Below are 24,285 nucleotides of genomic sequence, written 5' to 3' on the forward strand. Positions count from 1 at the left end.
CTGACCCGTTGCGCCGTGCGCGCCTGGAGCCGGAGCGCCCGCCGCAGCCGACCGCGCCGGCTGTTTGCCGAGCTGTCGCCGGCGCGAGGCGGGGGCCCGGCGGCTGGTCTCGCGTGCCCGGCCCCCGCTCTTAGCCGCCGCGCGCGGGGCTCTCGCGTTGTTAACCCCCGCGGGTCTCGCCCGGCGCGGGGCTGCAGCGGCGTTACGCCTGGGTTTCTCCTCCGCGCAGCGTGGGGCAGGGCCCAGGTGGGGAAGAGGAAGGGCTGGGAGGTGGGAGAGCAGGAAAAAGAAAGAGAAATTTGGCAGGAGCGAAAAGAGAAGGGGGGAGGCACCTGGAAGGGGAAGAGGAAATCGGGTTGTCAGGGCAGGGGCCGGGAGGAGGCTGCTGGCGCTCGGGTCGGGGACGTGCCCGGAGCCGCCGGGGCGGGCGACTCCGCGTTCGGCGATAAGCGCTCCGGGCCGGAGGTGTGCAGCCTGCGGCGCTCCGGGGACCGAGCCGAGCCGTCCCGCGTGCTCTCCTGGCTCGGCAGCCCGGCGCGGCTCCGTGGTCCCGTGCAGCACGTCTTGCAGGACRCGCTCCCCGGCTGGTAGGCGGACGGAGGTGGCTGAGTAGCGGCAGACCCCAGATGGAGGTTCCTGGGTGCTTGGAGGAAGCTGGGTTATTTTAATGTCTCGGAGCACGTGCTAATTTTTCCTGCTAACTTGCTTGTTCGTTGTTTCTTCATCAGGCTTTGCGGACTCGCATCGACGGCCGGCAGGTTCCTCGCGAGCTGGGACACGGCCTGCTCTGCGGCGCCTCCTGAGCCCGGGATCTACTTTTAGAAACTTTTCCACGTGAATTCCCTTTTGCCTGGCCACCACTGACAATGCCTATAGCGAACGGGCTCTCCGTGCCGCTGGACAGTCTCCAGCGGCAGCTGGAGCTGTGCCTGGTGTGCTCCAAATGCAGCGTGAAAGAAAATGAGATTACCTACCGGTTGAAAGAAGTGGAGCACAAATGCATGTATGAGATCCTCCTTGCCAGGTGCAGGAAAAAGAGGAACACAGCCTGGAGGAAGGTCTCCAGGCGGCCGGGCTTCCCCAACCCAGCCCGTTACGCAGTCTGCCGATACTATGTCATGGGCTTGGGCTGCAGCAAGCACAAGAACCTATGCACCTTTGCCTGGAGCCCGGAGGAGGCGATGGTGTGGAACTTCGAGCGGGAGCACGAGCTGGAGAGGCGCGTACTGAAAGCTGAGGTCCTGCGGACCCAACTGGCCGACTGCCCCAACGGCCTCCCCACACCAGACCTGACCAGTGCCACGGAGGACATCATAAATGAATTTGGGGGGCACTTCCAGGAGATCTGCAAACGCTGTTTTTATGGAAGCCCTCAGCAGATCTCCACAGGTGGCCAGGCACGGCTCTGCGAGTACCACCGGACGTGGGACCCACTGTTAGTGCACGTGGTGTCTGACAGTCAGAGGAAGAAGCAGTACATTGCCATCCGGCTGTGCCCCGAGTTCATCCCAACCTTGAACTACTGCAGGTACGTCTCCAAGGGCGAGCCGTGCAAGCACAGCGCTCAGTGGTGCCGCTACGCTCACAGCGAAGTGGAGATGGCCGTGTGGCAGGCGGAGAGGAACCATGGCTTGGCTCGCTCCAACCTGCTCTCATCCTCAGAGACGTGCAGCGAGAGCAGCGAGCAGGTGACGCCTCCTCCGATTCACTTCTACTGTCGAGTCTGCCTGGTGACCTTCAGCTCTCAGGAAGGCTTTGAGAACCACTGCTCCTCCACGGAGCACATGCAGATGATCTCGGCTGACGCTACCGTCCAGTGGGTTCACCGCGCGCCGCCTTTCGGACTGACAAAATTCTCTCTGTGCAGCAGGTAAGATGTCAGCCTCGTGCAGCGAGTGAGCAGCCAAGCTCTGACAGCTCTCTGGTTGCTCCCTGCCCGTGGGTCCTGCAGCCTCAGGGTGCGTGGAGCTGGGGAGGAGGCGGTAGGCTGCTTCCTTCGGGCCTGGATCAGACCCACAAGGCTTCTTTCCTTGCAGAGCGGAGGTGTGCGAACTCGGCAATAGCTGCACCAAGGCCCATTCCACCGAGGAGCTGCAGGAGTGGATTCAGAGGGTGAAGGCTGCTGTAAAGAAAAAGAAACAGGCCATGAAGGACGGGCTCTTATCCTACCAGGATCGGCTCATTGCTGAGTACCAGAAGTGCTCTAATGAGGTGTTCATTGTAAGTCCTGGGCGGAGGGTGGGAAGCCAGTTAGTTCTCTGGAGCAGAGTTTTTCTGCCGATGGTGTGAAGTCTCTTGTGTGAGAACTTGGGCATGAAACCGGGAGTTCACGTTTCTAATGATTTAATTGCCAGAGATGGACGAGATGCGTAAAGCTCTGGAAAGGCATGTTGCCATCGCTGTGACTTGCCGTTGCTGCTCTTTGGAAAAACTGAGCACCAGTGTTTGTTCCATTTGTCTGCTCTGAGCTGTGAGAATTTGCTGCCGGTCCTACCTGGGARGGAGATAGCATAAAAGCGAAGGATGAAGATAGGCAGGTGGAAGGCTCTGTGGTTTGTCCTTGGAATACTGCCTTCAGCCCCCCTCCTCTTGTGCCTCTCCTATAGATGGCTGAGCACGTCGACGGTGTTACGGTTAGGTGTGAGCAGCCTCTGCATGTGCAGTCGGAGGACAGGAGGATGAAATACAGGTGGAAGTTCAGAGTTCACTCGCAGGTAAGCTTAATTCTGCGTAAAGGGAGGTTAAGACCATGCTGGCTCTTGCTGAGAGCACCTGCTGCTGCGCACGGTCCCTGGTTTGGTTTCATCTGCTTGTTTTTTCTGTCTGTGAGGGGTCTTAGCACAAGTGTAGGGATTTGGGGGATGTCCAAATGAGGACGTGTCAGGTATTCTGGAGTCTGCTGAGCAGAAGGTGCTTTGCAGCCCTGAGCATGAGCTGTCATGGCCTGTGTTTGTGCTTGAGCTGTGGCCCTTCAGGGACACTGTGTGGGGTATGCAGTCATCTGTGTCTCTTGTCTCTTCTCATGTAGTGGGTCCCCAGTGTGCACTTAGCCGCTCTGAACGTGTCCTGGACATGATCAGAAAGAGCATGATTCAGGCACCTTCCTGCCCAGAGTATTTTGGGTGTTGAGGGGCAAGAGGCTGAGTCTAACTGTTTTCTGCCAGCTTATGAGATTTACCATGGAAGACTATCTTAGCTGTTATACAGCTGAAACTTGAGGTTTTTAAAAGCTTAACGTAATTGCTATGGGATTATGCGAGAAGTAAGTTCCTTTCTGGGGATTTTCAAGAACTCTGTGTAGCTTAAGTGTGGTGCTCTGGTCCTGCAACAGCTTTTCGTAGACAATGCTACTGGGAAGATCTCAGGTGCCATTGGGTCCATAGAGCTCTCCTTAAGGAAGTGGCCACAATGTTTTCTTGTCTCCTCAACTGGCAGGTGCCTCTGAAGCATGTGGCACTACTGAAGAGGGAACCTGGAGTCACCTTCTACCTCTCGGGGGATGGATTTTCACGAGGACTCCACTACATTAGAGGGGAGCGCTTGAACACTCTGCCCTCCTCCCCAAACACGTTCCTGGTGGAGGTTTGCATGGAGTGCTGCACACTGGGAGTCTTCGAGCAGTGGGTGGTGTTTGACTTTGGCAGTCGCCCTGTCCTCATCCAGAAAATCCAGGCCAGGATAGGCCGACGGGAGCTTCCTTGTCAGATCCCAACCAACAGAGAGAGTAGCCGTCCTGTGAACTTTGCGCGATGGCACAGTGGTAACCGGGTCATCATTCCCAGTGTGCTAAGGACCAGTGATGAGGTGGATCTGCTGGCCAGATACAAACCACCTGCTCTTTCTCTGGACTTTCGGCACGGGGGCGGTGCAAATGTTCCCATCACCCGTCTCACCTACAAGGACAGGATGCATGACTTCCTGTTCCGGGAAGAAGAAGCCGAACAGGCTCTCATTGCCAAGTAAGTAYGTGTTGTGTATCCAAATGGGTCCTCCTGGCTGTGGATCATAGACCCGTTGCTGACCCTGTTCTTGGGGCTGTGCAACTTTTGAAGATCTAGTCTCCATCTCTTCTGGGCTGGGTCCTTAGGCACCTGTTGGAGCTTCACAGAACAAATGGAAAGCTGCCAAGAAAGGTRTCTCCCTGGTTAGTGATAGGTGGGGAAGGACTGTGTCTTGCATTGTGGATGTGGTTTAGGTAGAAGCATGGTCCCTGTCTCCATACTCAGACAGCCAGCAGGCACTCTCTGGGCGTAAGTGACAGTCACCCCTCTACAGTGGAGAGGGCAATTACTGATGAACTCATCAGCTAGTTCTCTGCTGTTAATTTGGATGTTTCTGCCTTTCAGACTCAACCTCCGGGTCTCCATCTTGCTGACTCCGATGCTGCAAAGCCTTTCTATGGGGATGAAGTTTGCCCTGCCTGGTGAGCTGTTTGCTGAAGTGCCTACTCCTTATAACCTCTCACCAGACACAGAYGAGGGGTATCTGCTGAACAGATCTGTGCCCATTGCTTTCCTGGCACTTGACCCACCGACAGACAATCGGGTTTATGAGGTCCATGTGGAAAATAAAGCCACGACGGAGAAAACCATCTGGCTACAAATACCAAAGAGATGTTGCTCTGAGTTGAACTTCAAGCCAAACACCTTCCACAATGTGGAGATCCAGTTCCAAATTGACCGGCTGCTGTTCCGGCAGTGGCATCATGCTGTTGACCGCCTGTTGGATGAGAAGCTGGTCGTACCTGATGTTGCCAATTGTTCTATCCCATATTCTCCCGAGCTACCACAGAAAGGGAACAGCAAGCAGAAACTAGCCATCTCCTTCATCATGGGCAAAGCAATCAGCAGCCGGCAGGTCCCACCTCTTCTGATCTACGGGCCTTTTGGCACAGGGAAGACATTCACCTTGGCCATGGCCACCATGGAGATCCTCAGGCAGCCCAACACGCGAGTGCTGATCTGCACTCACACTAACAGGTTAGCAAGGAGGAAGTGAAGAGGTAACCAAAGTCAGAGGCCTGGTTCCTGTGTTGGGTCAGTGCATGTGTGAAGGGATAAAGAGGAGCTAGCGTGGAGCTCCACGAGATGGAGCTAAGCTGGCCTTTTCTTAATATATATTTCAATTAATAAATGAAAATGAACTATTTATTTAAATAAATTGTTCTAGCAATGTAGATCTGGTTTGACTGCTGTTGAATCTGCCTTGAGAGAATCCAGGCCAAGACTGTTAAAATTAGAACAATTRTGCTCAGAAGAGTGTCCATATCCATTCCTGCAGGCTGTTACTGCCTTACTTTTTAATGTATAATAAAYGGTAACTTCTAGTCTTAGCCTATTYCAGGCTCTCTGATTGCGCTGAAGCTTGTTCTGTGCAGATCTTGCACTATCCACCTGGGTTGAGGATGCTGGGAAGGTGAGCTGTCAGAACMGGGGTGCACTGGACCACATTTGTATAGCTTGATCCTGCAGAGATGCAGGCCTAGATGTTTTGCTAGGCACACTGCGTTTTGAGTGTCATCTCCCTGTGAGCACTGAGGTGCCTTAGTCTCCAGTATCAATACATTTTTTAAACCATATTCTCAAAATATGCTTGGAATTGGTGGTTGTGTAAATGCAGGCAACTTTGCACATATGTGAATAGCTCTTTTGAAGAGGGTTGTCAGCTAAAGCTGGGGGTGATTTTGGCACCTTGTTGATGAATGATTAAAGAGTACATTGAGGTGAAGGTCCTGTATAAGAACAGCTCTTAAATTCCTTGATGGTTTCCCCTCTTCTTCTCATGCAGTGCTGCTGACATCTACATCCGGGAGTATTTCCATAGCTATGTAACCAAAGGGCGACCATGGGCCGTTCCCTTGAGGATTATATCTACTGACCGTCCCATCAACCTGACAGATGCCATCACTCAGATGTACTGCTGTCTCTCTGCAGATCAGCGCTCCTTCAGGCACCCCACACGGGAGGAGATTGACAGGCACCGCGTAATTATTACCACTTCTATGTTATCTAAGAACTTGAAGGTGGCTCCAGGTTACTTCACCCACATCATGATCGATGAAGCTGCTCAGATGCTGGAATGCGAAGCTTTGGTTCCRCTCTCATATGCCACTTTTGAGACTCGGATTGTCCTAGCCGGGGACCACATGCAGATAACCCCGAAACTGTTCTGTGTTGGAGATGGACAATCCGCTGATCATACTCTGTTAAACCGACTCTTCCAGTTTTACCAGAAGGAGAAGCATGAAGTGGCCAAGAAGAGCAGGATCATCTTCAATGAGAATTATCGTTCTGCTGCAGCCATAATTGAATTTGTCTCCAAGCACTTCTAYGTTGGCAAAGGCAATGCTATTGAAGCCAGTGGGAACATCCCACCCCACCCAGAAATCTATCCGCTCATGTTCTGCCATGTGCCTGGCGTGGCTGAAAGGGATATATCCATGATTTCCTGGCACAACACCTCAGAGATAATGCAAGTGATTGAGAAAGTGCAGGAGATATTTGAGAAGTGGCCAGATGAGTGGGGTGTCCAAAATCTGAAGAGGATCTGTGTGGTCTCCCATGGGACACAGGTGTGTAGGAGAACCACATGTTCCTTAGCTGAAGGGGATATGCATGCACCTCTCTGAACACTCTCTAAATGCTCCCTAGTAGATGCTGGACTCTGTTTGTGGTAAACCTGTCTCTTTCATGCTAGCCAGGTAGGRAATTTGAGAGTCTTGCATGCCAACAGTGTGTTTTTCTAGGTACGRTCCTAGGTAGCCTGGAATGGGCAGTCAGAGCCGAGATGCCTCATAGTGGGATGGTTTAATTAAAGATTTCTTTTAGCATCCTCTGAGTAGGTTAACTGTAGCTCAGACTGGGAAAGCAGGCTGAAATCAGCACAAGACAYGAAATTTGTTGTCAGGTAACTTTCTTGTGGAACCTATAGTTGGAAAGGACATGTCTGTAGTGCTGAGGGTGCAGAGAGCTTGGATTTGGGGGCGGGGGAGAGAGAGGTTGGGCTTGGGGTTGGGCTTGTGGCCGGAAACCGCCCTCAGATTTGTGACTCTCTTTCTTACTAGGTTTCTGCAACAAGGCAAGAGCTGAGGAAGAGGCACCTACAAGATGTGGTGGTAGAAAACTATGAAAACTTGCCAGGTTTGTGTTCTGTACAGTGGTTATTAATGCCTGGAGGCAWTTTGAGGTCTCTTGTGCTCTAGGGAGAGCTTTAAACCACCATGCAATGGGCAGAGGGAACATATACAGGGTCATTAGCCAAGGTCCTTCTGGCACCTTAATCATTGTCAACTCTCCCTTCAACATTTTAGCAAGGATGATGGAGCAAATGGGTCCTGATATGCACTTCCTCGTGGCTAGCATGGTGGTTTCTTCTGGCTGCTTTCTTCTCTGTGCCTACTATCCAGCTGCTGGTCATGTGCATTTGTGCACATCTCTTATACTGGATAACCAAGTTTTTTAAAGCTCATCTAGCATGTATCCATACATGCATTTCCATGCAAAATATTCCYGTTGATCTCATGGCAAAATACCTCTTTGGAACAGTGTGTGTCATTCTGTTAGCAAAGCATCCCAATCCTTCCCCATTGCTCTCCCACTGCTCCAGATGCTGGCAGCAAGTGGCCATGTCCCGCTTCATGTTGATTAGAAGTGAGTGTGTGGAACTCCTCTGGCTGATTTCCATCCTTATCTATTTGGTACCAGTAATTCTTTGATTTCATCCTTTTCTTAGTGAAMAAGATTTCACACTGAATTAAATCTGTACCCAACTGTCAGCTAGTTAAAATTTATGGATGTTACTTTGTAGGAGGGTGAAAACCCTGCAAGTGGGAACTGATCAGTTTTAACCTTGGCTTCTGCTCACACCAGCAGCAAAGCACTGGCTTAAAGCATCCCAGAGACTTCAGCATGTGTGAATCATGTGAAGCTCCCAGTGTCAGTGGGGGAGGCTAGTAATAAAAATGAATTGAAACCAAGGTGGCCTGTGGGTACCAACTGCAGCATGTACTGCAGAACAGCTAGCTAAAGGAGTCCACTGCACTTGATGATGAGAGGGGGATGGGATTGTTTTTGTCTTCATGACTTAGTTTATGACTCATCCATGTTTTTATTATTACTATTTTTTATTGTACAGCTGGGACATCTCGTGGTGAGAATAACTAACCCTTAGGGTGTGATTCTAATCTCCACACCCTTTCTTTACAGTCTCTTTTCAGCTCTGAAATCACTAGGGTGCTCTTGCTGTTTGTTAATTGTAATGTGATCAGCCAGCAGAGCTGTCCTTGAAGGGATGAGGGAGACYTGTGAATGGTCACTGTTCTTGTTCCTGCAAAATCCTCAATTCCCCCAGGAACTGATTCAGAGAAGACTCCGCCCTTGCTTGTGAAGAGTGGATAGTGGGGGATGCTGGTGGCACTGTGAACTCGGTGCTGGTCCATGAGTGCTTAGTGCTGCACTAGTCCGCTGYCCTACCTCTTTCTGCACGCTTCCCTCCCCTCCCTGGTGTTTGCGCAGTGGTGCCCTCATGGTGTCTGTCCTGGCTTACACGTGAAAGCCCTCATGTAATGCAGTGTAGGTGTGTAGAGATACATACAGCAGCCAGACAAGGTCTTTCCCCTTGGGTTCCCAAGACTGACTTCTTGCTTGTCCCCTCCTGTGCAGGCCGAGAGTTCCGAGTCATCATCATCAGCACAGTCCACACCAGCGAGAGTCTGCGCAGCTCTGCCTCCCACCACTTGGAGTTCTTCAATGAAGCCAGAGTGCTYAACACCATCATGACCAGGGCTCAGTCATTGGTGGTTGTGGTGGGGGATGCTGTGGCCTTGTGTTCCCATGGCCAGTGCAGCAAGGTATGGAAACGCTTCATCCAGGAGTGCATTGAGAAGGGAAGCGTGACTCCGGAGAACCTGACAATGGCGCAGATCAAACAGGCTGCATGCGACAAGGATAGCTGGAGGAGAAGGAGCCCGGAGGGGGATGAGGAGGACAGCGACACAGATTCCTGGAGCTCTGAGGCTGATAGTATAAATCCTGATGATCCAATTCTCCAGGAACTCTTAGATGAGAGCAAGAATGTTTTGGTGACAGTGTCTGAAGAAGGGCTGCTGAATGTGAAGCATGAGGCTTCAAACCATTGGGAAAACAAACAGGAATATGTCAGCTTCTCCTCTCAGATGATGCAGGAGTATCTGCACATGCACCCCAAAATGTACAAGAGGTGCGAGTTGATCAAAGAGGGATTTGACAGAGCTTCTGCCTTCACCATCAATGACTTCCCAGGTATGACCATTCAGATCAAAGGCAGAGTTCACTGTGGGACGGCCTTCACAGGGGATGAAGTGCTTGTGGAAATCCTGCAGAGCAGCACGGCTGACAGTGSCTGCCTCCGCCCTCAAGGAAGGGTGGTGGGCATATTAAAACGTGCAGAGAGAGAACGGACTTTTATCTGCATGATGGATGAGTTCGATCCCCGGGTGATGATACCCATTGATCGCACTGTCACCAAAATATTTGTCCCAGGGCTGAAAGAAAAACCAAATGTCATTCCCATCCGAAGGCTTGTCAATGGGAAGTACAGAGTGGTCAGCTGCGAGAAGATCAGCCAGGAGACAAGGAGATGCCAGCTCTTCTGTGTTCAGATTATCTCCTGGCGGGAAGGGTTTTACTACCCTTTGGGGATAATAACTGAGATTCTGCATGTTGCGTTAACATTGGAAGAAGGCCTAAAGATCCTTGACATGGAGTATGGTTTGGAAAATAAATATCCAGCTGTCGTTAACAGGGAATTAGCCAAATACACCTCCAGCAAACCAAATTTCATCAAGGAAAACCTGAAGGATTGTCGGAGTTACCTGACCTTCACTGTTGACCCCGAAGGTGCTAAGGATTTAGACGATGCTGTCAGTGTTAGGGATCTTGGAGGCCATTATGAGATTGGGATCCACATTGCAGATGTGGCTGGCATCATTYCCAAAGGCAGTGCCTTGGACATGGAAGCAAAGAAACGGGGTGCCACATACTATGCTCCTGACCGGGAGCCACTCAGCATGTTCCCACCCCAAATTAGCCAGGGAATCTGTAGCCTCCTGCCGCAGGAAGATCGTCGTGTGATCTCATTGTTTGTCACTGTAGAAAAGACGACTGATGTGGTGATAGAGGGAATCTTCACCATGTCTGTGATCCGCTCAGACAGGCAGCTGTCCTATGAAGAAGCAGAGCTCTTCATTAAGAACCACTACAGGGGAGAGGCAGATGCCCTTCGCTTTAATACGCTGGAGGACTGCATAGCTGTGGCTTATCACTTCTCCAGGATCCACCGGAAGTTTCGGCTTCAGGAGGACTGTTTCTATGACCGAATGGATGAAGAAAGCTCTCCGGGTAACAGAAGTTCCCATCAGATGATAGAAGAGCTCATGATCATGTTCAACAGTTTTGTGGCTGAATTCCTAACCAACCAGGAGGACACCAGAAGCATCACTCCTCTCCGGTGTCAGAGTGAGCCAAACCCTCAACAAATATCACTCATGAAAAGCAAATACAGCCACATCATTCCTTTGTCCATCCACCTCTCACATCATCTGGGAGATGTGCTTCCCAGTCAAGTTTCACCAAAAGATGTGGAGTTCAGCCTCCTGGCCCCGCTTTGGGAGCACCTACAGTCAGCTGCTAATGTCTACGATTTCCACAAGATGCTAGACCTTATTGTCACTGATGACATCCACCCAAAGCTGGCCCCTGTGGCACTAGAGTTCAGGAGAATGCTCAGCCGCTCTTATTTCAGTCGCTCCARCTCCACTGCCCAGTCAAAAGCAGGCCATTACTCCTTGCATGTTGACTCGTACACCTGGGCTTCCTCTCCCATCCGCCGATACGTGGATGTAGTAGTCCAGCGGCACCTTCATTCTGTGCTCCGCAAGAAGCCGATTGCCTATTCTTTGGAGGACATTGAGTTTCTCTGTCATGACTTCAACAGGAAGAATTCCAGGGCCATGATGTACAAGAAGAGGGCCCACTGCCTGCAGATGGCCACTCAGCTGAAATCGCAAGTCCTGCAGAAGTTTGCCTTTGTAGTGGATATCGAAGGGGTGAACAAGTACTTTAAAGCCTTGTTTCCACTGAACAAAGAGACTCTTCCTGATCCTCAGTCAATTAACTACAGGGCTCTTCAGCTAATAGAGCAGCCCACGTTCAACAAGGAGCGGAACAGCATGAGGCTAATGTGGAAGAAGAGAGTGTATTCTGTGGTAACGAATAAGGAGCACAGCCTGAAGGAGGGGCCTCTCTATGACCGCAGTGTCACCCTCTTCAGAGCCCAAGTTTGGCAAAACGTGCTCTCAGCCATCAAAAGTGAGAAGTTTGAGAATGTGGCCCCTCTCCTTCAGAAGGGTGAGGATCACCGCAAGCGGCAAGTGGGGTGGATAAGTAAAAGCCCATGCTTGCACTATGTGGAGCTGTCTCTGGAGCTGAGCACTGGCGATGCTCTGCAGTTCCAGCTCACTACAGACGTGTACCGGGGATTCCTGGTGCCCTTCGTGCAGCTGTGGTGCGTAACGCCAGGTTTTGACATCTGTCTGCAGCACACAGAAAAGCCCATCGATTGCTTCTCTGCATATGCTACTCAGTCATCCAAAGACAAGTACAAAAACGCAGTGGAGTATAACAAAGTGTGGATGGCAATGAGCGCCATGGAATCTGCTTCATGTGCAGTGGCCGAAAATGACTCCATTGTCCTCCAAGATGTCAAAATTACCTGGGCAAAGCAAAGGACAAGCAAAGGGCAGCTGCAAGGGACCTTCTCTGTAACCAAAAGCTTTTTGGAAGAGTGTTCTGTTGAAGTGGACTTCAACCACTGTTACCTGTGCATTCGCTTAAGTGGGCTGGACCTTGGGAGCTTCAAAAGCGATGAGGATTGCCTTAGCTGCGGCCTTCAGGAGCTGACTTTGTTTAACAAGGGCAGATCAGAAAGCAAACTTGTGGTTGATCCAAATACGTACACCTGGGTGGCTCATGGGCTCACTGAAGAATTTGGTGACGATGAGAAGTCAGACAGGAATAGTCAGCAGACATTGAATTTTTACATCCACTCTATGTCTATGGAGAATATTCCCGTGGAAATCTCGCAGGACTCTGCCAGGTTCACAGTGGAGCTCATTCCAAAGATGTTGCCAGATGTGTAAGTGTGCTTAGCATTCATTCTCTAATTAACCTGTCAGTTCAAACAGAGTAACAGCTTCCCATGAGACTCCTCTGCTAAACCAAATGAGTTTTGCTCATTGGTATGGCTGAAAATTTGTCTTTATTTAGCGTCAACTGGCCGTTGACTTTCTGTGGGAGTTGCAGCATTTCTCCAGATGTTTTCATGCTCTCCAGATTGACCTTGAGAACGGGGTTGAGGAGATAGGGGAAGGTATCATACTAAAGTTGCCCTGGATGTCTGTTTCTTATGTTAGTGATTGCTTCAATATGCGTCAGAAAAGGCAGTGTGAAACACTGGCTCAGGATTTGTTTAGCAGACAGGTACTCCCTGATTTCCCATTCATTTTCCTTTGTTGTTGCTGTGAAGCATGATCTGCTAGTATTAGAGAAGAGCTGATGCCTATTTTGCCCTTCTTTGTACTCAGTATGGACTGATAATTGCACCTGAGTTACTGTAGCTTTCCTCAGGGCAGAATGTGTTTCCCTTTATGTCTTGAATTTTAGGAAAAAAATGGAAGTTAATCCAATAAAATGGATTGAAGACATAATAAAATGGAGGTGGGCTGTACTCCTTGCTCTCAACATCTTTGCCAGCTCAGTTCTTCAGACAGTTGAGAAATAGTCACGGCTACAAAATAGCAGAATAAGACTCATACACAAATTGTTTTAAGCCCTTTGTGGAAGGATTTAATGCAAGACTGAAGCAAAGAGAGAATAAATAAAACAATTGTACAAAGCTGTGTTATATTCTTCAATATTTTATGTCACACTTCATTCATTCTTGTTTTTTTGTGTCCATCAGACGGAAAGAAAATGCAATTTGGAAGCTGAAGTATGCCTCCAACCTTGCTAGAAGCATCGCACTAAACCATGAACCTCCTACGAAAGGTAGGTACTTTAATATTCATCTTTTTTAGGCTATGACTACTTGCTTTTGGCCAGGTAGGTGTCCTGGCAGTTTCTGTGGGTCGTTGCCATAGGAATCACGCTTGCAGACCATCAAGCCTGCAGAGCACACACCTCTCTCCTCTTTAGCTGGGAAGCTCCCCTGCCAAGGGCAGGAAAGGAGCTGTAACACTGCTAGAGTAAAGGTAATGTAGGTGCAGGCTGCCATAATGGAGAGTGATGCAGGTGATGTTTTAATCCCCTGGACTCACAGAGAAGGTTCATGGGCAGAACTTATTGGCATGAGACTAAGATTGTGTTTGGGAAGTCTTGTAACYGGGGCACGGTTGCTTGGTACCTGCTGTGTCCTTCCATTGAACTGCCTGTTTACTCCCTTCAGTAACTTGTTCTAAACTTGTTTACTTGTCGTCTTACCCTAACAGTGATAACATCCAAACTCCTGCTGCAAAAAAACTTTGATCTCCCTGGGAGTCAAAGGAAGCTCAACCAGAGTCAGAACCAGGCAATTCTAAATGCTCTAAAAAAATCCTTCACACTCATCCAAGGCCCACCAGGTAAGGGTGAGGGGACGTGCATGTATATGTCCTTTGCTGTTAAAGGCAGGTTAGAACTAGCCTGTTCTGGTCTGTTGCTTTTTTTTTTTTTTTTTTTTTTGGGGGGGGGGTGTAGCATTGATTTCCATAGGACCCTTGGTGACACAAGGGAAGGTAGAGTGGGTTGGCATCACACACAATTGTTTAATGCAATCCCCTGGTTCTAGTCTCAAGATTGATCATTTGGATGCCGAACTAGAGCAAGGGTGTAGTTATTAAAGTGTTCTCAACCTTCTTGCTTTTTTAGGCACAGGGAAAACCGTTGTTGGAACTCACATCGTCTACTGGTTCCATAAGATGAACCAGGAGATCATTGAGAAGGAGCAACTAGAATCCTTGGATGAAGAAGAGGACAAAGCGAACAAGTGCATCTTGTACTGTGGCCCATCCAACAAGTCTGTTGACGTTGTTGCTGGTAATTATTTGTTCTAAGCCCCTAAAGGAGCTTATACTAGTGGGAGGGAGAACACGTGCCTGTGATTAGGAAGCTGGGAGACAGGAGTGGCAGAAAGCTTAGTCTGCTCCTTAGAGCAGACCCTTCGCGGAAGGGTGAGGACAAGTAACGTTGGGTTTGATGAGCAAAGGATGAGGAGGAAGGGCTAGTGTGTGGTGAATGCGGGGCATCTAGAGCAAAGTGTGGGGTTTTTCATCAGCACCTGTGCCTGGCATCATCTGACCAGACCTGTTCTCCTTCCCCAGAGATGCTGCTGAAAATGAAGGACCTGAGACCGTTGAGGGTTTATGGTGAGGCAATTGAGACGATGGAATACCCGTATCCAGGGAGCAACCGGCACCTCTCCCGAAAAGCCTTGCGGGACGCAAAACCAAAGCATGAACTCAGGTAGGAGTACGGGGCACCACAGGCTCTGAAAGCTGTGGGCAGTGGTGTTTACTGCAGCTGGAAAGCTGAGCAAGCCAGAGCAAGCACGATTTCTGCTCCGCTGCTGCAGAGCAGCACTGGTGTCTCTCTGGGAGACTGTGGGAGGGAGGCTGCCAAAGTCCTYGTCCGGATGGTGGTGCCAGGCAGGAGTTGGCATGGGGAGCCCGAGGCTGTTGAAGGTTTATAGTGGCGTTGTCCCTGTGACCTCTGTAAGGAAGCAGCAGGCCTGTGGTTCAAAATATAAACTAGCTCTTCTGGTGGCACTCCCATTATTAGACTGTTTTGTACTTATTTTTTTTCATAAGAAAGTGTATAGTCTAATGTAGCACTTGATCACAACACCCAGATTGTTGAAAACTTCCTAGATCTTTTCATCTTTCTTTTAAACAGCTCTAAAAATCTCTTGACTTTGTTACCGCTTGTAACTGTTTTAAGAAAAAAAAACAYGTTACGTATTGTAACCTCAAGGATGAACTAAGTGTAAGGTCTATAAAAATGGAAATGTCTGGCTGTGACTTTTTTAGCTAAGCTAGTTTCTCCACRTAGACAAGTGTTGTATGCCTCAATGTAGAGGAGATCACTTGGGCCTGTGTGTGGAAAGTATTTCTGCAAAGTAAAAAGAAAAAAATTGACTCTTTATTTAGTGAAATAATCCTGCATCATCGAATCCGACGGCCATCCAACCCTTTTTGGCAGAAGATCTGTGAATTTGATGAACGAGTGAGGAGAAAAGAACAGATATCAGAAGAAGAGATAAAGAAGTGAGTAAAAAGAGACCCTGGTGAGAAATGGCTCTTTCTGGCCGTCTGCCGCTACTAAAGAAGTGCTGCCTAAAATAGCACRGTCCAACAGTCTTCCTCACCTGATAAGTAGTCTGGGCTATAGTTTCTAGGCCTCGGCTGCTAGAAGCTGGTAGAGCTCCATGAAAGTCATGTGATTTGTTYCGGTTCATTCAAGCCCAGGGAGCAGATGAAAACATGAAAACAGCAGGAAGCTGTGTATTTCCCTTAGGAGATTTAGAATGGCGATAAAAAGTGATCCTGTTTGAAGGCAGCATAGCCCATGCWGTGCAGGTGCTGTTAGCCTGGAGCCTCCCGGTACCTGGAAGTACCGTTGGCCACTTTCCCTTGTGAAGGGAGCACAGCGGCGCTTTGCTGAGGGCTTGTGCTACAGTACGGAGCCTCCAGAATCCTGTTTGGGTGCTGTTCTCTGTCTGGACCAAAAGTTACGTTACGAACGTGACGCTTGCATCCCCATGAGTCGCTGGCCTGCTGGCTTCAGAACAAAGCATTCTCCTACTGGGTCTACCGAAAGCCTTTTACTGGGAACACTAGCTCACCCTGGGGAAGGAGGGGGAGCCGTAATCGTTTGAGAAAGTATAGCCTCTACCTGGGTCCTGTACTAGAAACCTGGAGGTGCTTCCCCTGTGCATAACCTGGTGTCTCTGCATTGGCTCTCAGGTACAAAAATCTGCTGACAGCTGCACGTGCCCGTGAACTAGCATGCCATGATGTGATCCTGTGCACGTGCTCYGCCGCATCTGCCCCCTGCCTGGAGAAGCTGAATGTTAAGCAGATCCTTATTGACGAGTGCGCCATGTCCACGGAGCCCGAGACTCTCATCCCCTTGGTCAGCCATAAGTACGCTGAAAAGGTGAGCACCTTGCAAAGATGCATCTCTAGGGCAGTTGCWCAGAGCTGTTGAGTCTACACACACGTTCCACCCCTTACCATYCTGCTCTTGCAAGTTTAGACTATGTTTTAAGGTTGTTCTGATAGTACCCATGATGATGTATCAGCGTTTGGTCTTCAGGCAGTCATTTCCTCAGAGGTATAACTCCATTAACTATAAAGTCTTGAGGCACACACAGTACATAAGTAATCTTACTGGAGGCATGAGCTATACATTATCTGTCCTTATCATATAAAGCAGAGTCCTAAGACCTGCTGTAGACCTGAAAACTACAGCAGAGAACTATTGCCTTACTTGCCTCTTTGCTATGTGTCAGCTCAGCTCCCTGCCTCCTRGTTACACCCATACTGTCTTCCCTAAATTTGTACTTGGCTTTCTGTAGGAAAAAACTGGTAGCGTGGATGTAGTTTTGGTCGTCTTTGCAGGATGAGCATCTCAGCCACCAGAAAATGTGCCGACCCAGGTACAAATTATCAACATAGCAAGAAGTATAGAGGAGATCTTGGCAAACTCTTACCACATGACAGCTCTCTCCTATCAGATGAGAGTTAGCTTCCAAGTCATCTGGGTCAGGTTCTTCTTTGTTTGTATAATGCCCAGAGTGCTCCCAGATTGAGGTTGCWGGTTGATAATATAAGGAGCAATGAATATCTGAGTGTGAACAGCGAAAGAGCTGCTTACCTTCGCCTGTGCCACACTCCCAGAGCTGAGGAGTCCACTCTCTATTTCAGGTTGTTTTGCTTGGAGATCATAAACAGCTGCGGCCTGTAGTCAACAATGACTTCTGCAAGAGTCTTGGCATGGAGATATCTCTTTTTGAGCGCTACCGGAACCAGGCTTGGATGCTGGACACACAGTACCGCATGGTGAGGCTTTTCTTGTGTAGATTGTCTTCTTTCCATCACAGTAAATGTTGCTGTCAGGGCTTGCCTCAAGCCACTGAGAAATGTATTCTCCATTAGTGCTTTTGCTTCCTGGGGTAATGAATAATGCACGTGCACGGTGCCAGGTATAGCACAGTGGCGTTGCAGGTGAAACCTGCCCAAAAAGCAGCTGAGGGTGGACGAGTTCCTTGGTTTTTTTGTTCATCTCAATTTCTCCCCTTTTCTCTGCCAGCACAAAGATATTTGCAAGTTCCCGTCCCAGGAGTTTTATGAAAGGCGGCTGAACACGTGCCCTCAGCTTTTTCGCAAACCCAGCGTCCTCTACCACAAGGACAACAAGTGCTGCCCAATCATCTTTGGGCACATAGAGGGGAAGGAGCAGAGCCTCATGATTTCTACTGAAGAGGGAAATGAGAACTCCAAAGCTAACCCAGAAGAAGTGGAACAGGCAGTAAGCAGAGGCTGGGAGAAGGATCTTGGGGTATCACTGGAGATGCAAAATTGAGGGTGTTATCCTAGGGTAATTTGCAGATCATAGAGGGAAGATGGGATTGTTATGGTGAGCAGGCATGTGGGATWAAGATCAGTGGGGAAACGGGCTCCTTGCATGCAGAACCTGCCTGGTGTTTTTCTGAGTCTGGAATATGCCGTGCCATGCTCCTCCCTGCGAGAGGCAGTTGCAGGGAAGCGTGACCCACAGCAGAAGGAATACTGTGGCTACGCGCTATTGCCTCTTCTTGGGTWTGGCTTTGGAGGGACCCATGTCTTTCAGCCCTCCAGTGGGGTGTCCTGGGTACAGGCTGCTGTTCCCCAGTCAGCAGGACCTTGCGTCTCTCCAGGTGAGGACAGCAAAGCAGCTGACGCTAGATGGCACCATCCGGCCGGAGAGCATCGCCATCCTGAGCCCCTACAACGCCCAGGTGTCCGAGATCAGCAAGCACCTCTTGAGGGAGGGCATCCGCGGAGTGACAGTGTGCACTATCATGAAAAGTCAAGGTGAGGCCCGCAGGAGAGGGAAGGGTTATTCCTCTTCCCTCCTGCCTTCCTCAGGATTAGAGCAACTTCTCRCAAAGGGAAGAAAATCATTTCAGCCATGCAGGAGGCATCTCTGGGCCAGATTTCCAGGTGATTTCTGATTGTAAATGRATTCCTTGGAAGCCTTTGGAGTGCCCAGGCAGGGAGAAACTGGTGAAAATGGGAAGGTAGTTTTAATATGAAGGACATCTAAAGGAGGTATTAAAGAACTGCCATTGCAATGTGTAGAGCAATGACCTGGAGACAAACAGCCTCCAAAGCTGGAGAAACCTGAATGGTGGCTTGCAGTTTTGTGGATGCTTGCAGTGGAGAAATTGAGTGTCTCGTGATGCAGTCAGACACTTTGTTCTGAAAAATCTTGTTCAATTCCTTCTTTGTAGGAAGTGAGTGGAGATACGTGATCCTRTCAACTGTACGCTCCTGTCCCCGATCAGAGATTGATAAGAAGCCCACAAAAAGCTGGCAGAAGAAGTACYTGGGGTTTGTTACTGACCCAAACCAGGTTAATGTCGGCATCACACGAGCTCAGGAAGGACTCTGCATTATAGGTGGGTAACGTGGGAGCATGCACAGGCCTGCAGGGGAAGAGGAAGCTTTCAATAAGGCAGTGGAGATCCAGACTAGTAGAACCCATGGTCTTGCTTCACCCTTCCGTGCTTTAGGCTGTCTATGATTTTGAAATTGAGCTATTTGGGAAATCCACCCAAAGCTGAGATCAGGCGTGCGGCTCATGCGTGTCGCTGGCATATGTGCAGCATGTATAATTTCTCTCGCCCTCTGGTTCAGACTGTGTTGTTTCCATCACGTGCATGCCTGAGTTCTCTTTTAACCACATTTGACTTCTTATTTTCCTACTAATCGTGCAGGCAGAGGCTGTGATGTGTAGGGAAGCAGCTAGCAAGTGGCAGCACTAAAAAGGGAGTGTGCAAATTATCCAGCACCATTAGGCTTGAATTGCTAGCTGACCCATCTCTGAAGGAATTTTATCAGCCTTTTCTGGCCGTTAACCCTTGTCTCCCTTCCCTGTATCACCAGGAAACCGTTACCTCCTGGAGTGCAACCCTCTGTGGAAGAGACTGCTTCAGCATTACATGCAGCACAACTGCTATACCACAGCCCAAGGTATTTTTGTCAGGAAGACCTCAGCCCTCCGCCGATAAGGATGGATTATACCTCGATGAGCTCGTCTCTGCCTGAACCGTGCTATGTGTGCCTTGGGGARTGATGCGCTCTTTCCATTATTCAAACGTTAAGCACTGAGCAAAATGCACTAAGAGAGCCTAGACCTTGGCTTGCACATTGAGAGCTCAAGCTTCAGTGTGTGCTTTGGGTTTCTGGGTTTTTTGTCGGTGCAACTTTGGACAGGAACTTTCAGCTCTAGCAAACCAAAAAGCAATGGAAATAGGTGGATGAACCTGTGACTTTATTGGTGATGATTTTATTTTTTTTTTAACTAGAAGATGCTCAGCAGAGCTGCCATCCTGTCTCTGTGTGCAGCTGTGCTTTGGGAACCAAATCCACATTCCATTCATCAAAAGCTGGATGACTGCACGCAACAGATCTGCAAGGCAAACTGTGATTTGCCATACAGGACTACAGGACCAAAGCTTCTGAGTTTTACCGCTCATTTTAAAACCAAGGCCATGGCATTTTAAAGGCTGCTTATTTCTCAAAGCGGAAAAGCTTTTTTTTTTTTTTTTTTTTTTTTTTCTTTTTAAGTGAAGGAAGAAAGCAAGAAGAGACCCTTGTAACATTCTTCATCTAGCCAAAATGTTGTTCTTGTAAATATCACGAGCCAAGGCCAAGTTGATTTTGTAAATAGATTTGCTTATTCTTTTTACAAAGGAGGTTATCCTCACCATATAAAGTTAATGAAAACTGAGAACCACTCTTACCAGGAAACTTTGAAAATTTTAAGTGTATTTTAAGCTGTTCTGGGTTTTATTTGAAATGTTCTCTTCCTCTAAGAAACCCTTTTCCTACCCCTTATTTTTTTAAAAAGCTGCTTCTAATTTATTAACTTTTAACTCTATGAACTTTGTCTCACAGTTGATGGCCTAAGCTTTTAAGAGCAGTGTTGGAAACTTGATAAATGTATCACGACATATGTGTGTATAATGTACTTTTTATTTTTATTTTAAGTAACCAAACTGCTGTGAACTGGAAATTGTGATTCACTAGAGAAGGCTGCATTTGCCCATAAGCTGATACGGATGTATAGTGGTGAAGTGGTGTTCCCTCCTGAATCATGAAGTTGCTTTTTGCAGCATGGTAGTTTCGGGGGAGTGCCTTTTATCTCGTTCCAGTTCTGAATGTATGAAGTGCCTGCTTCAGCTCTCCCCAAGACCAAATGTGCGACTGTCTCTGGATGTTCACATGGGATTGAGCCAAAATGCAATCACAGCTTTTTTTTTTTTTTTTTTTTTTTTTTTTTCACCAAATGTATATTGTGCTGGGGCAAGAATCATCCCTGGCATAAATGATGGGTCCCCATGACTTCACAGTGTAATGGCAGGGATGAATTTGGTCCTGTATTTGCACTAAAAATGCAGCAGGGCTCTTTTCCCAATGTGAAGGAATGTGCAATAAGAAAGCACTGTGTCTGGGAAAAACCCATTTGTAATGCTGTGTTCTTTCATGCTCTGATTCTGTGTTAAACTTGACTCAAGAACCTATGGAGAAAATTTGTTCCACTCTTCCTTATTTCAGACTGCCTTCCTGCATCTCTACGTTTGGTGGATTTGATCTGTTCACTAGAGGCTACCTAGGCTTGCTCCTATATTACTGAAGCATAGTAACTAGCRTATGGCTTGAAATTCCACGTAGGACAAAAGCTGCAGGCAGTAACTCCACTGGTTCTAAAGATGCTCGATAAAAGCTARTAAGATATAAAGTCAGATGTTCATTGTTCCTCCCTGAAGCCATTGCACCCTGAATCTTAAGAATTTCACACTGGCCTTATTTCACAAATATTTTTGCAATTCCAAAATAAGCTTTTGTGGGAATCATTTTGTGGATTACTGAAGTGCAGTCATCTCAAAGGCTGTGTGGAGGATTGCAGAAGGTGCAGACATCCTTAGGTTAAATACTTCAGCCATTAGCAGGTAGTTTAGCAAACTCATCCCGCTCCCTTTAGAACCAGTGGGACCCATTTTCATCATCTGATGTAAATAAAGAGTCCCTCCCTTGTTTTTTCTGCTGGTTGTTTCATCACATCTAATACAAATGAGGAGACTCGCCTCGAGGTTAGTGGTTTAGTCCAATACTTGTGGGGGGGATTTGGCCATGTGTTTGTATTAGACCAAGAAACAGATCTCCCCAAAAKCCCTCCTGGAGAAAAAATTGTTTACTGCTGTTCCTTGGATGGTAAAGCCTAGAATGAAATGCTTTGTTCAGTCATTTTTGCATTGCAAGACAATACATTGATTTTTGTCTCTGAAGATGCATTTTATAATTTATGTTTAGAAAATGCTTCCCTAAACCCCACAAGAAGCAGTGACAGCCACTGGCCTGGGYTGTTTGTGCTGTGCGCAGGTAATTGCAGAGAGTTGGTCACGTACCTGCAATAGTCAGGGCTAGCAGAAAGTGCAATTAATTGAACATTTTATAGACTGTTAATGATGACTGAATATTGTGTTATGGATATTGTGTTTCTGTCTTTATCATAGAATCATAGAAGTTAATACAGGAAAAAAGCTCAAAGTAGTCTGGTTTCATTTGCACACAGAGCTTTGAATTTACTTTTGAAAAGAATTTTATGTGAAAGCAAATATTCTTAAAATRCTAAAACAAAACAAACCCCGCCAAAACAATAAAAAGATTTTTGTTGTAATTCCAGTAGGAGATCACTGGCAACATGGTTCACAGGCTTGTGTGATCATAGGCTCTACGCTTTTGCAGCTCATGGACACAAGAACCCAGTTCTGGGGACACACACGTGCATTCATCCAGCAAAATGACTTAAATTCCTCTGCGTTAGCTAGAGCTCGACCTTGAGTTAAACAGGGACCTGCACACAGAGCAAACAGTGCTGCAGGCTCTGTCTGTGCTGCGACCAGTCTGTGATCGCAGAAATCGCCCTGCAACCTGCTCTGATTTGCAGTGAAATTACAGACGTACGGAACTAGGAAAAGTCTTTGGCTTCAGCTGGCAAAGGAAAAGCCCAAGGAATGGTTTTGGAGGATTTGGACAGATCTGTGTAAGATGATCAATTTATTGCAATAAACTGTTTTTTAAATAGAAATGAAATGTTAAGTGTCATGAAGTGTAATTTAAGGAACTTTAAATGTGGCAGGTTTTTATCTTTTGTATGTCTGTGACTTGCAGCAGACCTCAAACTGCATTTTGGATACAAATATTTTTACCTGCTTCTAGTGTTTGTAAGAATGAACCTCAACATTCCTTTTTGATATTTAAGCCATAATTGTAAAAATGATTTGAATTTATTTAAATAATAAAATTTATTRCTAAAAGGTCTGCTTCTGTGACAGTGACTATTGTCTATGTGGGCACARCTGTGTTTGGACTGAACTAAATGGTAAAAGAGAAAATGAGCATTAACTGCAGTATGTGACGGAAAACATTGTCTTCCAGATATTGGTTTTGTGGACATATTGATAATTATAAAGCTTGTAGAGTGTACAGGGTGAGAGGAACCAGAGATGGAGTTAAGGTGGAGTGGCTGATTTCAGGAGCTTGGGATTCAGGTGATGTGCTCTGGAGGAAGGAGGTGGGCAAAATGACTTGGGGGGGTATAAACAATCATTGCAAGAAGTCAGCATGGACCATCTTCTGGTGGTTGGGATGCACTGGATGACAGAGATGCTTTTTTTGCATCTGAGATGTTCTGATCGAGAAAACACGAACTGCCTRTTTGCTTCCAGCTGCTCCTGCCTGTGAGGGCTGGGCAGTGGGAAATGAGGGTCAAGTCCTGGTTGCTGCATAAGGATTGTTTTTTTCTACAAAACTTTGCAATGGGTTACTGTTAACCCAGAAAGGTTTGTGACAGGCACTTATAAAATTGCTGTTGAAAACAGAACAAGCTCAGTGTTATGCAAAATGCTTAAAAATAAGGTTTTCCTTTAATTTTTCTCATTCAACTTTTTCAAATGGCTAAAATGAGAAAACCTTGTCTGTCACCTCACCCTTCTGGTTCACAAAGGCTGCTGTCCATGTCTTGGTCAGGGTTAGTTTCTGTTTTCAATGTAATGCTGTCATGCCATTGTTCATAGACAAGCGAGTAAGTCTCTGCTCGTCTAATTGTGAATTTGTATGCTCTGTCAGAGAGGAGGTTCTGGATTTCGCACGTGTTAGAGGTGACTGTCAGAATCCCAGAGTGACCCCTCTCCTTCTGATTCCCATGATCCAGTAACCTAAAACACAATTCATACTGTTCATGCTGTGACTGCTGACTTGTACTAAACCACTTAAGAGTGGCCCAGTCCTTGTACGCGACCGATTCTTTTCGATCAAACACCACTGGCATCTTTGTACTGAGAACAAGCCTAATGTGGGGAAGTTTAGTAGCTCTAACATCTGGCACCAAACGGTGCTTGATGTAGAGCTTTCCCGGCACTAGTGTTGCAAGGAAACTGTCCATCAGCTCGGAGAGGTTTGACAGTCTCTGCTTAATCAAGTTCCACCTAGAGAGGAAAGCTATCATGTTGCAGGTCTCTAGGTAATAAACCAGCTCCTCCCGACCTCGTTCCAGCTGTTCTAACAGATCAGWTAAAAGTAATAACTGGATTTTAGTCTGGGTGGTTCCCACCTTCTTCATCCTCTGGTATCTCCAGGGGTCAATTAGTTGGAACATGGTTGTGGGAAGCATCAGGTGGTTCTGGTCTCCTAGGGCCAAGTGCTTGGGCAGAATCTCAATGTAAAAGGAACTCTTCTTCAGAAGCTCGATTCTCTTCCGGTGGCGTTTGAGGAGGTGGAGGCTCAGGTTGGTGCGCAGGAATGCCAGAACGATGCTTCTCCTTTCCAGGTACATCTTCCAGGCAGCATCATTGTGTCTCTCCTGGCTGCACACAGCACTCTCCAAACTGGTTTCAAATCCATTCAAATATACATCCATGATTTCAAAACTCACTGTTGCTGCACAA

General features: G+C 47.8%; 2 protein-coding genes across 2 annotated transcripts; one reads left to right on the top strand and one right to left on the bottom strand.

The window, feature by feature from the left end:
• Nucleotides 1-738: 738 nt before the first annotated feature.
• On the top strand, nt 739-20,588 carry HELZ2 (helicase with zinc finger 2). Its single transcript, XM_085314235.1, has 19 exons — nt 739-1,870; nt 2,037-2,220; nt 2,607-2,714; nt 3,436-3,959; nt 4,347-4,979; nt 5,788-6,571; nt 7,064-7,139; nt 8,661-12,171; nt 12,997-13,082; nt 13,523-13,654; nt 13,941-14,108; nt 14,393-14,534; nt 15,218-15,334; nt 16,034-16,226; nt 16,997-17,131; nt 17,382-17,600; nt 17,989-18,145; nt 18,565-18,732; nt 19,220-20,588. Exons 1-19 carry the CDS (start codon nt 867-869, stop codon nt 19,342-19,344), a joined length of 8,466 nt encoding a protein of 2,821 aa, XP_085170361.1. The 5' UTR covers nt 739-866; the 3' UTR covers nt 19,345-20,588.
• A 2,700-nt stretch (nt 20,589-23,288) lies between these two features.
• FNDC11 (fibronectin type III domain containing 11) lies at nt 23,289-24,263 on the bottom strand. The gene is given in 1 exon segment (XM_085314280.1): nt 23,289-24,263. A coding segment is annotated over 1 exon segment (969 nt). The 5' UTR covers nt 24,258-24,263.
• Nucleotides 24,264-24,285: the final 22 nt, after the last annotated feature.

Source organism: Rhea americana, unplaced genomic scaffold (genome assembly GCF_003343005.1).
Source record: "Rhea americana isolate MKP2758 unplaced genomic scaffold, rheAme1 scaffold_4, whole genome shotgun sequence".
Taxonomy (NCBI): Eukaryota; Metazoa; Chordata; class Aves; order Rheiformes; family Rheidae; genus Rhea; species Rhea americana.